The sequence below is a fragment of the Martes martes genome, assembly GCF_963455335.1.
Source record: "Martes martes genome assembly, chromosome: 8".
NCBI lineage: Eukaryota > Metazoa > Chordata > Mammalia > Carnivora > Mustelidae > Martes > Martes martes.
The window spans coordinates 91,821,586-91,832,930 of record NC_137895.1 but is presented as its reverse complement, the minus strand read 5'-3'; the positions used below and the strand labels follow the sequence as shown (position 1 = coordinate 91,832,930).

Below are 11,345 nucleotides of genomic sequence, written 5' to 3'. Positions count from 1 at the left end.
GCGGGGCCCGTCGCTACTTCCTTCGGCTTAGCCCTACCTGGCTAGGAGGAAACCGCAGAAGCGGATCGAGCGGGGTGCAGGGAGTTCGCTACTCGGTGCAGCAGGAAGATCCGAGGATATCGGATTGGATATCGGACACTGCCCCCTCCCTTCCTCCCTCCCCCATCTCGGAAGAAAGCAACAGTCGGACGCCTAGTGAGGAATCGTCTCTTTATTTGGAAACAATAGGTGGCCTCCTAGTGGCAGGAACGTGCTTCCGCCTGCCGGAGAGGCGGGGGGTGGGGGTGGGGCAGTGTCCGACCCCCACCGCATCTGTGGAAAAACATGAAAGTTGCCAAGGTCGGTAGCTCGCGCGCAGCAGAACATGAAAACACACTTCCCTGCTTTCCTGCCCTGACTGAGGAAAGGAAAGGAAACTTGCCTCTTGGGGAGTGGGGCGGGAGGAGCCCTACCTGTAGGAGCTTAGACGCTTAGGATGTGCTTCAGGAAGGCTGCAGAGAGGAGGCAAGAGGAGTTCAGAAGCAGGCCCTTGGATAATCCATCTGATTTTAGACAATCCAGGCCCCGGGTGTCCCCACCCACAGACCGCGAGACTTCTGCCTCCCCTCCTTCCCAGTCCCCTGTGCTCCGCTGGCCCCTCACCTTCATAGTTGATGCAGCCATTGCTGTCCTCATGTCCTGCCAGAACAGTCTCCACCTCCTCTTCAGTCATCTTCTCTCCTGAGCCCCAGACATAGCATTTTAGTCCCTGCCCTCCCTCCCTCACCAACCAGGCCTCTCTCTTCTAGGTGGTACCTTCTCTTCTCCCATTCTTGGAAACTTGCTCATGGCAACAGAACCCCAAAGGAATCCCCTCCTTGTAATGGTAACAGCTAGAAGCTGTCCCTGGATCTTGTTTTCCATTTCACCTGCACTAGCACCAGGTGAAAGCTTTCACAGAAGGAAAGTGAATTCCAGAGGGTTAAGGGGCTACCAGATCACAGAGCACAAGCATCTCTTCCACAACAGAAAATCAGGTTTTCCACCTCATCCTCTTTCCTCTGTCCTTTGGGAGGCATCAGCATCTACCCTCACTTTACCTCCTGCAGGAAGAAGCCCTTCGGATTCTGCCCCCATGGGTCTGACGTTCTCAGTCTCCTGCCCATGACCTATAGGCTGATAATCCTTCCCTGGCTCTGCCTACTTGGCTAACCTTCTTGGTCCACCCCCTCCTCTCCAACCCACAGGAGTTCTGGTCCCTGCCTCACCCAGGGTGGTAAGGACATGTCTGAGCTCTGCTCCCATGACTTTGCCATTCCCCTCTTTGTCAAACACCCGAAGCCCTTCCAGGTAGTCCTCATATGTGCCTTGGTCCCGGTTTTTGGCTACAGCCTGGAGCATGGGCAGGAAAGTCTCGAAGTCCACACGCCGGGACTTCAGCTCTAGTGGTTGGAAAGAGGAGGGAGAGGTCAGTGCAGTGTCACCTTGGACCCAGCTCCCATCCCTACCATGTAGGCCTTCATCCTGTTCAACATTCAGTTTGTTTTTCTAGCCCGCGTTTGATAGTTTTTGAAGTCCTGAAACCCACCCCAGCATCCTCTGTCACCTTGCCAACATTCCTTGGTTCCACCACCACACTGAAAACCCGCATTGTTCCAGGTGTTCCCCTCACCATCACTCTTGGGGTTCCCCAGGACCTTGAGCACCTCGGCGTTGGTGGGGTTCTGGCCCAGGGCCCTCATCACATCCCCACACTGACTGTACAGGATCTTGCCATCCCCTACTCGGTCAAACAGCTCAAAAGCCTCCTTGAACTCTGAAGTATAAGCAAAGGTCAATATTGGGACCAGGGGTTCCCATCGCCACCCCTCCCCCGCCCCTGACAGAAAGGAGATTCAGAAACTATAATTTGGAAGTTTTCAAGGTTGGGACCGGAGTCAGGGAAAGAGAAAGAGGATCTGACCAGGGGCTTGGGACTAGACAGTGGAGCTTAAGGGACCAGTTTCTCCTCACCCTCCAGCTGGTCCTTGTTAAACTCGATCTGTGGAAGAAAAGAGCAGGTGAGGAGGGATGACAGGGCTCATTCAATTTCTCTCCAGCACTCCTCCCAACCAACTGGCAGCCACTTTTGGGGAGGGCCCAACGAGACCAGGCTGGGAGCCCAGCCACCTCAGTCCCATTCCCAGCTCTGGACCTTGGGAGAATCCCAAGAGGAGGAATTATGGGGGGGAGGGTTTCCTGGGAACAGGGTTAATCCCATGCCACCTGTTTCCCTCCCTCCAGTGCCCTGAGCTCTGCATCCCTCACATAACTGGGGGCTGAACAAAGGCTAAATTTACCCCTGGCCCCCAGCTGTGATTGTCTAACAAGTCTGTCCTCTTCAGCCTTCCCTCCTGGGGTTCGGAGCTGTGGCTTTTAGAATTGAACAGTCAGCCAGGCACAGGCACCAGTTCCCTCTCTTCACCTTGAAACTGTCCTCAGAACCCAGATGTTCCCCATCTCACGGGTCCCTGCTTCTTGCAGGGGGGTCAGTGAGAATGTGTGTACATACCCACACACATGTTATAGGTTAGAGGGAGAGAACAAAAAAGAACAGCAGAGTCATAAGCCTGGATGCTTCCAAATGGGGGGTGGGGGTTGGGGGGAACTAAGAGGGATCTCTAATATCTGTCTGGTGCTCACTGATTCCCTGTTTTCTAGATACCCCCTCATCTCCTAGGCTGTTTCCCACCCTGTATCATCCCTTCCAAATTCTTTCTTCACTTTCCCGGAACTCACCACCACTTTGGAGAGATCGATGGGGGGCTCCTGGGTTTTCTGAGGGGCTGGAGGGGCAGCTGGAACTGGCTCAGCTTTGGTCTTGGCTGGAGGGGCCCCAACTGCGGGTTTGGCAGCAGGTTTGGCAATAGAGGGTCCTGCCGGTTTCTTCATAGGAACATCCTTCTTGGGAGGCATGATGTCCGGTGGCCAAAGGACAGTGTGCCGATGGGGGCACCCATCTCTGTTTAAATAGCCAGGGAGTCTGGGATGTCAAGGGGCGGGGGCAGGGGCAGGGAGCCAGTTGGCGGTGGGGAGGGTGAGATAGAGGAGAGATATGCTGGCCTGCTCTGGACTCCTATGGTTCAGGACTCCTGTCCCAAGGTCTTCTTGCTTCTGTTCACTTGGCCCCAAGTGCTGGCCAGAACAATGGCCCCTTTGGGGGCAGGGGAAGGAAGCCAGAGATGGCCCAGAATGAGGGAGTTAACCTCCAGGGTAAGGATAGGATGCTTGCCAGTGACAGACACTGACATAGGGGTGAAGCAGAGGATGCAGGCATTCCAGGCCTCAACCCCCTGACACTAAGTAGCCCTTTTTTCTAGCAGCTCTAGATTCTTGAAGGCTGAGGCAGGGAGGGGGTACTTGTGAACTGGGATTGTTAAAGTGGAGTCTGGGAGGGGCACCTGCTTAGCTCAGTCAGTAGAATATGCAACTCCTGATCTCTCAGAGTTGTAGGTTCGGGCCCCACATTGCGTGTGCAGACTACTTAAAAATAAAATATTAAAAAAAAAAAAGTGGGGTCTGGGAGCAGTGAAAGGTGAAAAGAACAAGCAGCTCCTCCACTCCCCTCTCACCACAGTTGAGGAACAGGGGTAGTTGACCCCATAGACTAATAATCCCCAAAGTTTACAGTCCCTGCCGCCTTCCCTCCCAGCCCAGAACTGGAATTGTGCACAATATAGATAAAGAATAGTAACAGAGGGGTGCCTGGGTGGCTCAGTGGATTAAAACCTCTGCCTTTGGCTCGGGTCATGATCCCAGGGTCCTGGGATGGAGCCCCGCATTGGGCTCTCTGCTTGGCAGGGAGCCTGCTTCGTCTTCTCTCTCTCCCTGCCTCTCTGCCTACTTGTGATCTCTGTCTGTCAAATAAATAAATAAAATCTTAAAAAAAAAAAAAAAAAGAATAGTAACAGAAAGAGGAGTGTGACACCCCCATTGTCTCCTGTTCCCAGGACTGTATTAAGGGTAAGGGTGGGGGCAAGGATCAGGTTTACTGCCCACCACCCATACTCCCAAGGAAGGAACCCTTTTCCACAAGCCCACGGTCATTCAGGTCAGACAAAGGAAGGGTGCCTGCTGAATATGCAGCTGAATTTGCTGGGACTCACTCTGGTGGCACCTGAGGGGAAGGGCAGGAGGCCCTGAGAGGCAAAGGGCATAAATCCTAAAATCTCTAATCCAAAAGGATGTGGGAGGTCCAATGGGCTCCACGGGTACTTACCCCTCAACCAGAGAATAATAAAAACTCTGACACTGGCCCCAGGTGCCAAACCTTGCCAGGGGGCACCAGGGTTGGGTCTAAGTCAGAGGTGGTTGGGAGAGGGGGGAGGTTGCTGGCTACTTTTGTTCTAGGGAAAAGGAAGGAAAGGATTTAGGCAGCATTCTGAGGAAGATCGTAGTGATTCCCCTTAGACCCTGGAGTTCAGAATGGATGATCTGTCTTCCACTTGCAAAAATGCGTCTGAATCTCATTACTGAACATTGTCCCATTTTAGAAAAATCAGAATCATTCCACCCTCCCAGAATACATCACACACACACGCACACACCCACACACACGCACACGCACGCACGCACGCACGCACACCTTAAATCAAACTTAAATAAAGGAAAGAGTCCCTCCCCAGCTCCCAAAAACTCACCCTGCGGGGTCCAGGTAAGGGCGGAGGCGGGGCGCTGGGAGGAGGCTGCGGGCCCCTAAGGGTTAACTCCAGAGGCCTCGGAGCATGCCGGGAGTCGTAGTCCTCGAGCTCCCGCGGGCTCATGGGAGACGCCGCTGTTTAGCAGGAGGAGGACCCCCAGGCTGTGGCTTCCGGCAGGTGGCGGCGGTTGGTGACTCAGGAAGTTTTCGCGCTCTTCTTGTCCCGGAACTAAAAGGCGATGCTCAATTTACAGTCCCCACCCCTGACCCTAAAAGCGTGCGGGCCCCCCCCCAGGATATCTCCCTTGCCCAGCCGTGAGTTCCCCGTTTAGTGCGGACTGGGATATTTTCTCCGAATCGGCTTGTGGGAGAACGCCGGACCAGGGGGAGGGCCGAAGGCACCGCGAGCCGGGTGGAAGGCGTATGGGGGTGCACTCAGTGCCCCGGAGTGAGGGGTGCGGTCGGCTTAGCTTACTCTCGCGGTTTGGTAGAAGAGAGCAGAGGTCACTGAGTTGTTATGTGACTTGGAACAATAACTCCAAAGTGTTTCTTTTTCCTCTCTCCTTCTTTTATTTAAATGAGCTAGTAGTTGAAGTCAGTGTTAAGATTTGGGATTAAGCCTGGTCACCTGCCCCAGTTTCTCCCAGGTTGATGTTTCTCCATACTGCGGTCGGGACCTCACGGGTCAGCCTGGAATGGAGGCTCGGCACTCCAGCCCTTTCAGTCTGTGACACCACTGCTAGCCTTGGACATCTCATTCCCCAAACCATTATCAGAGGTTCCCCGCCCTGTGCTGGGAGGGAACCAACTGGTCAGGCCCTGGGTCAGTAAATGCCGCGCCCCTGGTGCTGAGACTGGGGCTACCTTGCCGGGCGTGCAGGCAGAGGTTCGGAGTAGAAAGCCCGAGCGAGGTCGGAAGGGTGAGGCATAAATAAACTTGATGGGCAGTGAGTGATGTTTGCTGGTTGGGGCAAGCTGCTCGGAAGAGTAGAAATCTTAGCAACTATCCCCGGAAGCCTCCACCGAGCCCTTACTGCTCCAGGGGCTAAATTATCTCAGGCAGCAAAGGGGGAGCCAAAGAGAAGGGCTCACACCACTCTGTTTAGATTGGAACCCAGGTTCTACCAGGTATTTGCTGGTAACCAACAAGTTTAGTTACCTCTGTGTGCCTCAGTTCCCCCATCTGTAAAATAAGGATAGTAGTAGCTAGCTCATAAGGCTGTTGGGAGGAGGAGATCTGTTAATATTTGTAAAATAGAATGGGGCCTGGCACAGAGTAAGTAGTGTATAAGTGTGAAATAAATTTCCTTTACTCTTCCCAACATATGAAGTTGCTGGTTTTTCCCCATTTTCTACCCATAAATGATCACTGGACCTGAAGAAATGGAGCAAGAAGAAATACGTTCTCATAAGTGCTTGGTTAGGAGGCTGGGGAAGAGCTGTATCACAAACGCCTTTTTGTGTCTTTCATCGTGTTAGCAGTAGTTGGTTTGGAAAATGTGGTTTATCTGATTTTTCTTTTTCCCTCTTCCCCTTGGTTTAGCTGTAGCCCTCTTTTGGCACTTTGTCAAGTAGAAGTGGTTATGGCATCATCTGACTTCCTAGCATTTTTTTCTGCTTTATAAAGTAGTAGTGCAAAGAGAAAACATGAAGACTCTTGGCAAACAGATTGGAGAATGTCCTTCATTTTTTGTACTATTCTTGTTTTTTAATCATAAATAATGCAAACTATACTGAACGTGATCTTAACCAGGCATAGGTGATTTCTTCAACACGTGTGGATTTTGGATTTTCTGTGACAAATGCCTCTCTCTCCTCTCTCCACACATAGCATTTGACTTGTAAGTTTTTAGGGATTGCATATTTATTCTAATATTAGTCTCAACATAGAATAATTAGAAAGGGCACATCTTTAAAAGTAAAAGAAAAATACACATTAAAAACCTAAGAGAGGGGTGCCTGGGTGGCTCATATGGTTGGGTGTCTGCCTTCAGCTTAGGTCATGATCTCAGGGTCCTGGGATCGAGCCCTGCATCTGGCTCCCTGCTCAGCAGGGAGTCTGCTTCTCCCTCTCTCTCCCCACTGTTCCCCCTGCTTGTGCTCTCTCACTCTCTGTCGAATAAATAAATAAAATCTTAAAAAAAAAAAACAACCTAAGAGCACAGGGTCGCCTAGGTGACTCAGTCGGTTGAGCATCTGTTGAGCATCTGACTTGATTTCGACTTTCGTTAAGATCTCAGGGTTGTGAGATGGAGCCTCATGTGGGCTATACCCTGGGCACAGGGCCTGCTTAACGTTCTTTCTCCCTCTGCCTCTCCCCCCTGCATTGCATGCATGCATGCATTTTCTCCCTCTTAAAAAAAAAAACAAAAACAAAAATTAATAGAACAACTCTTGGAATTACACAGCACTGTAGATCTTCAGTTACTTGATTAATTGTGGGTTCACCCTGTAGAGCTTAACTATAATTGCAGGTTCACCCTATAGAGCTTAGCTAGCTCTTTAAACACTAGCTAACGTGTTAAGATGTATAATAGTTTAGGAAGAGAGAACACTATTTCCTAAGTAAATAGGAGAGAATTTGTTAGGAATAATATCCTCAGTCCTTTGGCATTTTGACCAGGAAGTGTTATTAATGGTAACCCATAATAGAAAGAAGGAGGAGGATAATAAGGATGTTTTATCATACATGGGTAGTTTATAAAGTCTTTCCCAAGTCCCATTTTTTAAAATATTTTATTTATTTGAGTGAGAGCGAGCACAAGGAGAGGGGAGGGGCAGAGAGAAAAGCAGACTTCCCTTTGAGCAGGCAGCTGGATGTGGGACTCAATTCCAGACCCTGGGATCATGACCTGAGCTGACCTGAGCGGAAGACAGATGCTTAAACAACTGAGCCAACCAGACGCTCCCCAAGTCCCATTTTTAGTAAGCCCACACTAGATGCAAGATATAAGCAGAAAAAGAAATATATGGTAAGTATGCTAGTTTCATTTTTTTTTTTTTTTACTGCTCTAAAGTAGTGGTTCTCAGACTTAGCTGTTCTTTAGAATCTCCTGGGATCTTTATAAACAGACAGACTTCCAGGCTCTGCCCACAGAGATTCTGACTCTAGGTCTGTGTTAGGTCTGGAAATCTATTTAAGATATTTTTAGCTACGGAAAGGACAGAGAACAAACTAACATAGGTAACTACAGCTTTAATAAGAGGAGTGATCTTTTTGAAATGTGCTTTTGATTATGTCATCTCCCTACGTAAAATCCTTCCATGTGTTTTGATAAAGACTGAATCTTTAGTTGGGCCACAAAACCTGGCAGTTTCAAACGCTGCTTGCTTGTACTAGCCACACCTCTATACCAGCCACATCTACTAGCTTTCAGATCTTCAAAGGGATCATGTTCCTTTTTTTCAGGTTGTTGCCACTGTCTTTGCTGTCTCTGCCACCTCTCCCTACTAACACACACTCTTTTTTTTTTTTTTAAGATTTTATTTATTTGACAGAGAGAGATCACAAGTAGGCAGAGAGGCAGGCAGAGAGAGAGAGGAGGAAGCAGGCTCTCTGCTCAGCAGAGAGGGGCCAAGCAGGGTACAGTGCCTGGCATGTACTGGGCAGTCAAATATCTGGAGAATGAATGGCTTTCTGGATAAAAGGGAAGGGTCAAGGATGGACACTGACACTAGTAAGTTAATTAGGAAATAGATTAGGGATTCAGGAGATAAGAGTTCCTAGGTATTTTTACTCTGTAGTAGAACATGAGGTTATTGATTTGCTAAAAGAGGAAGGAGGAGGAGGTGGCTTGAGAAAGTGGTGAAGGTTTGAAACAGGTGCTATGAAAAGTGGGTGGCTTACTGGGGACCCATTCACAAATACTCATTTGACATTTACTGAGTTGCCTTCTCTGTGCTCCGTACATGAACTTGCTGAGTAGCATGGAAGGTGGTTGTCGTGGAAGATCATGAGTTTGTAATGATGCCAATCCACGAGGTAGTGATTTCCTCTGCCAGCAGTACTCAGCTGGTTGGATGATTGAGCTAGAACAGAGCGGCAGCTGGAAATGGTAATGGGTTGGAGTTTTGTGGAGTAGGGATGATGGATGAACATGGAAGCGATTGAGAATCTGAGTCAAAGAGGGTTTGTGATTTAGGCCACATAGAGGAATGAGTATAAAAGTGGCCTATTAGGGCCATCTGGCTGGCTCAGAGGATAAAGCATGTGACCCTTGATCTCAGGGTCATGAGTTCAAGCTCCACATTGGGTGTAGAGCTTACTTAAAAAAAAAAATGGCCTATTGGATTGAGAGAATATAGAAAGACACTAACAGGCTTGGGTCTCGAGGATGAAGAAGGAAGATGGTTGGAACTCTCAGAGTTTAGTTGGAGAAAATAGTGCATTTGAATATATATCCTATATTTAAAGGATGTAGAGGAAGATAGGAACTAGGTTGAGTGGCCATGAGAGTGAATGGTTGAAAGGGTAGGGACGTGAAGGTTATTGGCTCTGAGGAGAATGTTCCGTAGGGCTTTTTCAGTTGCACGTAGTAAATACCTGACTAAAACTGGCTAACCTTGGGACAACTGGGTGCCTCAGTTGGTTAAGCCGCTGCCTTTGGCTCAGGTCATGATCCCAGTGTCCTGGCTCCTTGCTCAGCGGGAAGCCTGCTTCTCTCTCTGCCTGCCACTCTGTCTGCTTGTGCATGCTCGCTCTCTCTCTCTTTCTGACAAATTAATAAATAAATAAATAAATTTTTAAAGATTTTTGTTTATTTATTTGACAGACAGAGATCACAGGTAGGTAGAGAGGCAGGCAGAGAGAGAGGAGGAAGCAGGCTCCCTGCTGAGCAGAGAGCCCAATGCGGGGCTCGATCCCAGGACCCTGGGATCATGACCCGAGCCAAAGGCAGAGGCTTTAACCCACTGAGCAACCCAGGCACCCCTAAATAAATAAAATCTTAAAAAATAAAATAAATAAAACTGGCTAACCAATAAAGAGGGTTTATTGACTTATGTAATTGAAAAGTCAAGAGGTAGGGTGGGGTTCAAATTCATTTTGATCCAGAACTTTCATGACATCACAAAGGGACTTTCTAATTTTACCACTGTCCTTCATGTGTTGACTTCGTACTTGGATTCCCTCCTGGAGCCATACCTGCTTAGCTGCATGGGTATCACATCCTTATATCACAGGAGGAAGAGAGAGAGCTTTCCTTTTCTTTTTTATTTTGGAAATATTATTTTTTTTAAAAAATAAGCTTTATGCCCAACATGGGGCTTGAACTCATGACCCTGAGATCAGGAGTCTCATGCTCTACTGACTGAGCCAACCAGGCACAGCAGTGTGAGCTTTTCTTCACCATTGGAATCAGTTCCTGAACTTCACTTTGACTAGACTGACTAAGAAAAATGCCTCTCAATCTTTGAATTAATCAGCATGACTAGGGAAATAACATGCCCTGTTTGGCTTAGGCGTGGGGTTTTGCCTGCCCCTGTGACAAGGAGACGTTACTCTGACAGGCCAGTCAGGGTCTGTCTGCCATTGGACGTGGACTGGAGACCATCCAAATGGGGAAGAGTAGAAGGGACACTGGGAAGGAAACCTACGTTGTCCACCGCAATGAGGAACTATGATGTTAATTACTGAATAGCCCACGTTATACCTTGCAGATGCCACGGTGACATCAGTATTCAGAGTGCCATACCCTTCAGTAAATATTGAGTGTCTGTGTATTTAGTGAATGACAGAGATGAGAAAAGGTAAGAGACGGTGTATCAGATTGGCATCAACTCCAGAGGAGCTGAGATTTTTACTGCTCTGAGAATAATAGTGGGAAACAGCATTGGAGTCCAAGGAGAATGTGGACCTCACTTCCCAGTATAAGAATATGGGGTTCATGAAAAGGAGCAGTCTCCCCTTGAGGGTGCTCCAGGTGAATGAGGTCTCTTGGGAGGTGAGCCAGATTTCAGAGGAGGCCAGAGTGAGCTTTGTGTAAAAGAAGATAATTTTAAGGAGTAGAGTGGATGGGAGGTGTTAGGTAGACATAGGTTTGCAGAGATGATACAAAGTCCCTCAGCTTCTCTCTTAGCTGTCCTTTTTTAATTTTTTAAAAAAGATTTTATATATTTATTTGTCAGAGAGAGAATACAAGCAGGGGGAGTGGCAGGCAGAAGGAGAAGCAGGCTCCTGGCTGAATGAGGCCCCAGCCAGGCAGATCAGGACCCTGGGATCATGAGCTGAGTCAAAGCCAGATGCTTAACCGACTGAGCCACTGAGGCATCCCTTAGCTCCCCTTTATTCTTTGTACCTTTCTTTTTAACGAATTTTTTTTTAAGATTTTATTTATTTATTTGGCAGAGAGATCACAAGTAGGCAGAGAGGCAGGCAGAGAGAGAGGGGGGAAGCAGGCTCCCTGCTGAGCAGAGAGCCCAATGTGGGACTCGACTCGATCCCAGGACCCTGAGATCATGACCTGAGCCGAAGGCAGCAGCTTAACCCACTGAGCCACCCAGGCGCCCCTATTCTTTGTACCTTTCTTATGTTTGGTTTTATGTGTATAATCACTCTATTTGCCTAATCCTAGATTTTTAGTTCTTTTTTTTTCTTTGTATTAAGGTATAATTGACATGTAACATTAGTTTCAGGTGTGTAACAATGATTCTATATTTGTGTACGTTGTGAGGTAAACACCATAGTGAG

At 48.5% G+C, this 11,345-nt stretch overlaps 1 protein-coding gene across 1 annotated transcript; it reads right to left on the bottom strand.

Annotated features, from left to right (window-relative positions):
* Window positions 1–196: 196 nt before the first annotated feature.
* On the bottom strand, window positions 197–4,741 carry MYL6B (myosin light chain 6B). Its single transcript, XM_080810876.1, has 8 exons — window positions 4,659–4,741; window positions 2,758–2,980; window positions 1,993–2,020; window positions 1,652–1,795; window positions 1,248–1,421; window positions 643–720; window positions 453–491; window positions 197–312 (listed from the first exon to the last, which is right to left on the bottom strand). The coding sequence occupies exons 2-7, from the start codon at window positions 2,932–2,934 to the stop codon at window positions 463–465; spliced, it is 630 nt and encodes a 209-aa protein (XP_080667002.1). The 5' UTR covers window positions 2,935–2,980; window positions 4,659–4,741; the 3' UTR covers window positions 197–312; window positions 453–462.
* Between the last annotated feature and the right edge of the window lie 6,604 nt (window positions 4,742–11,345).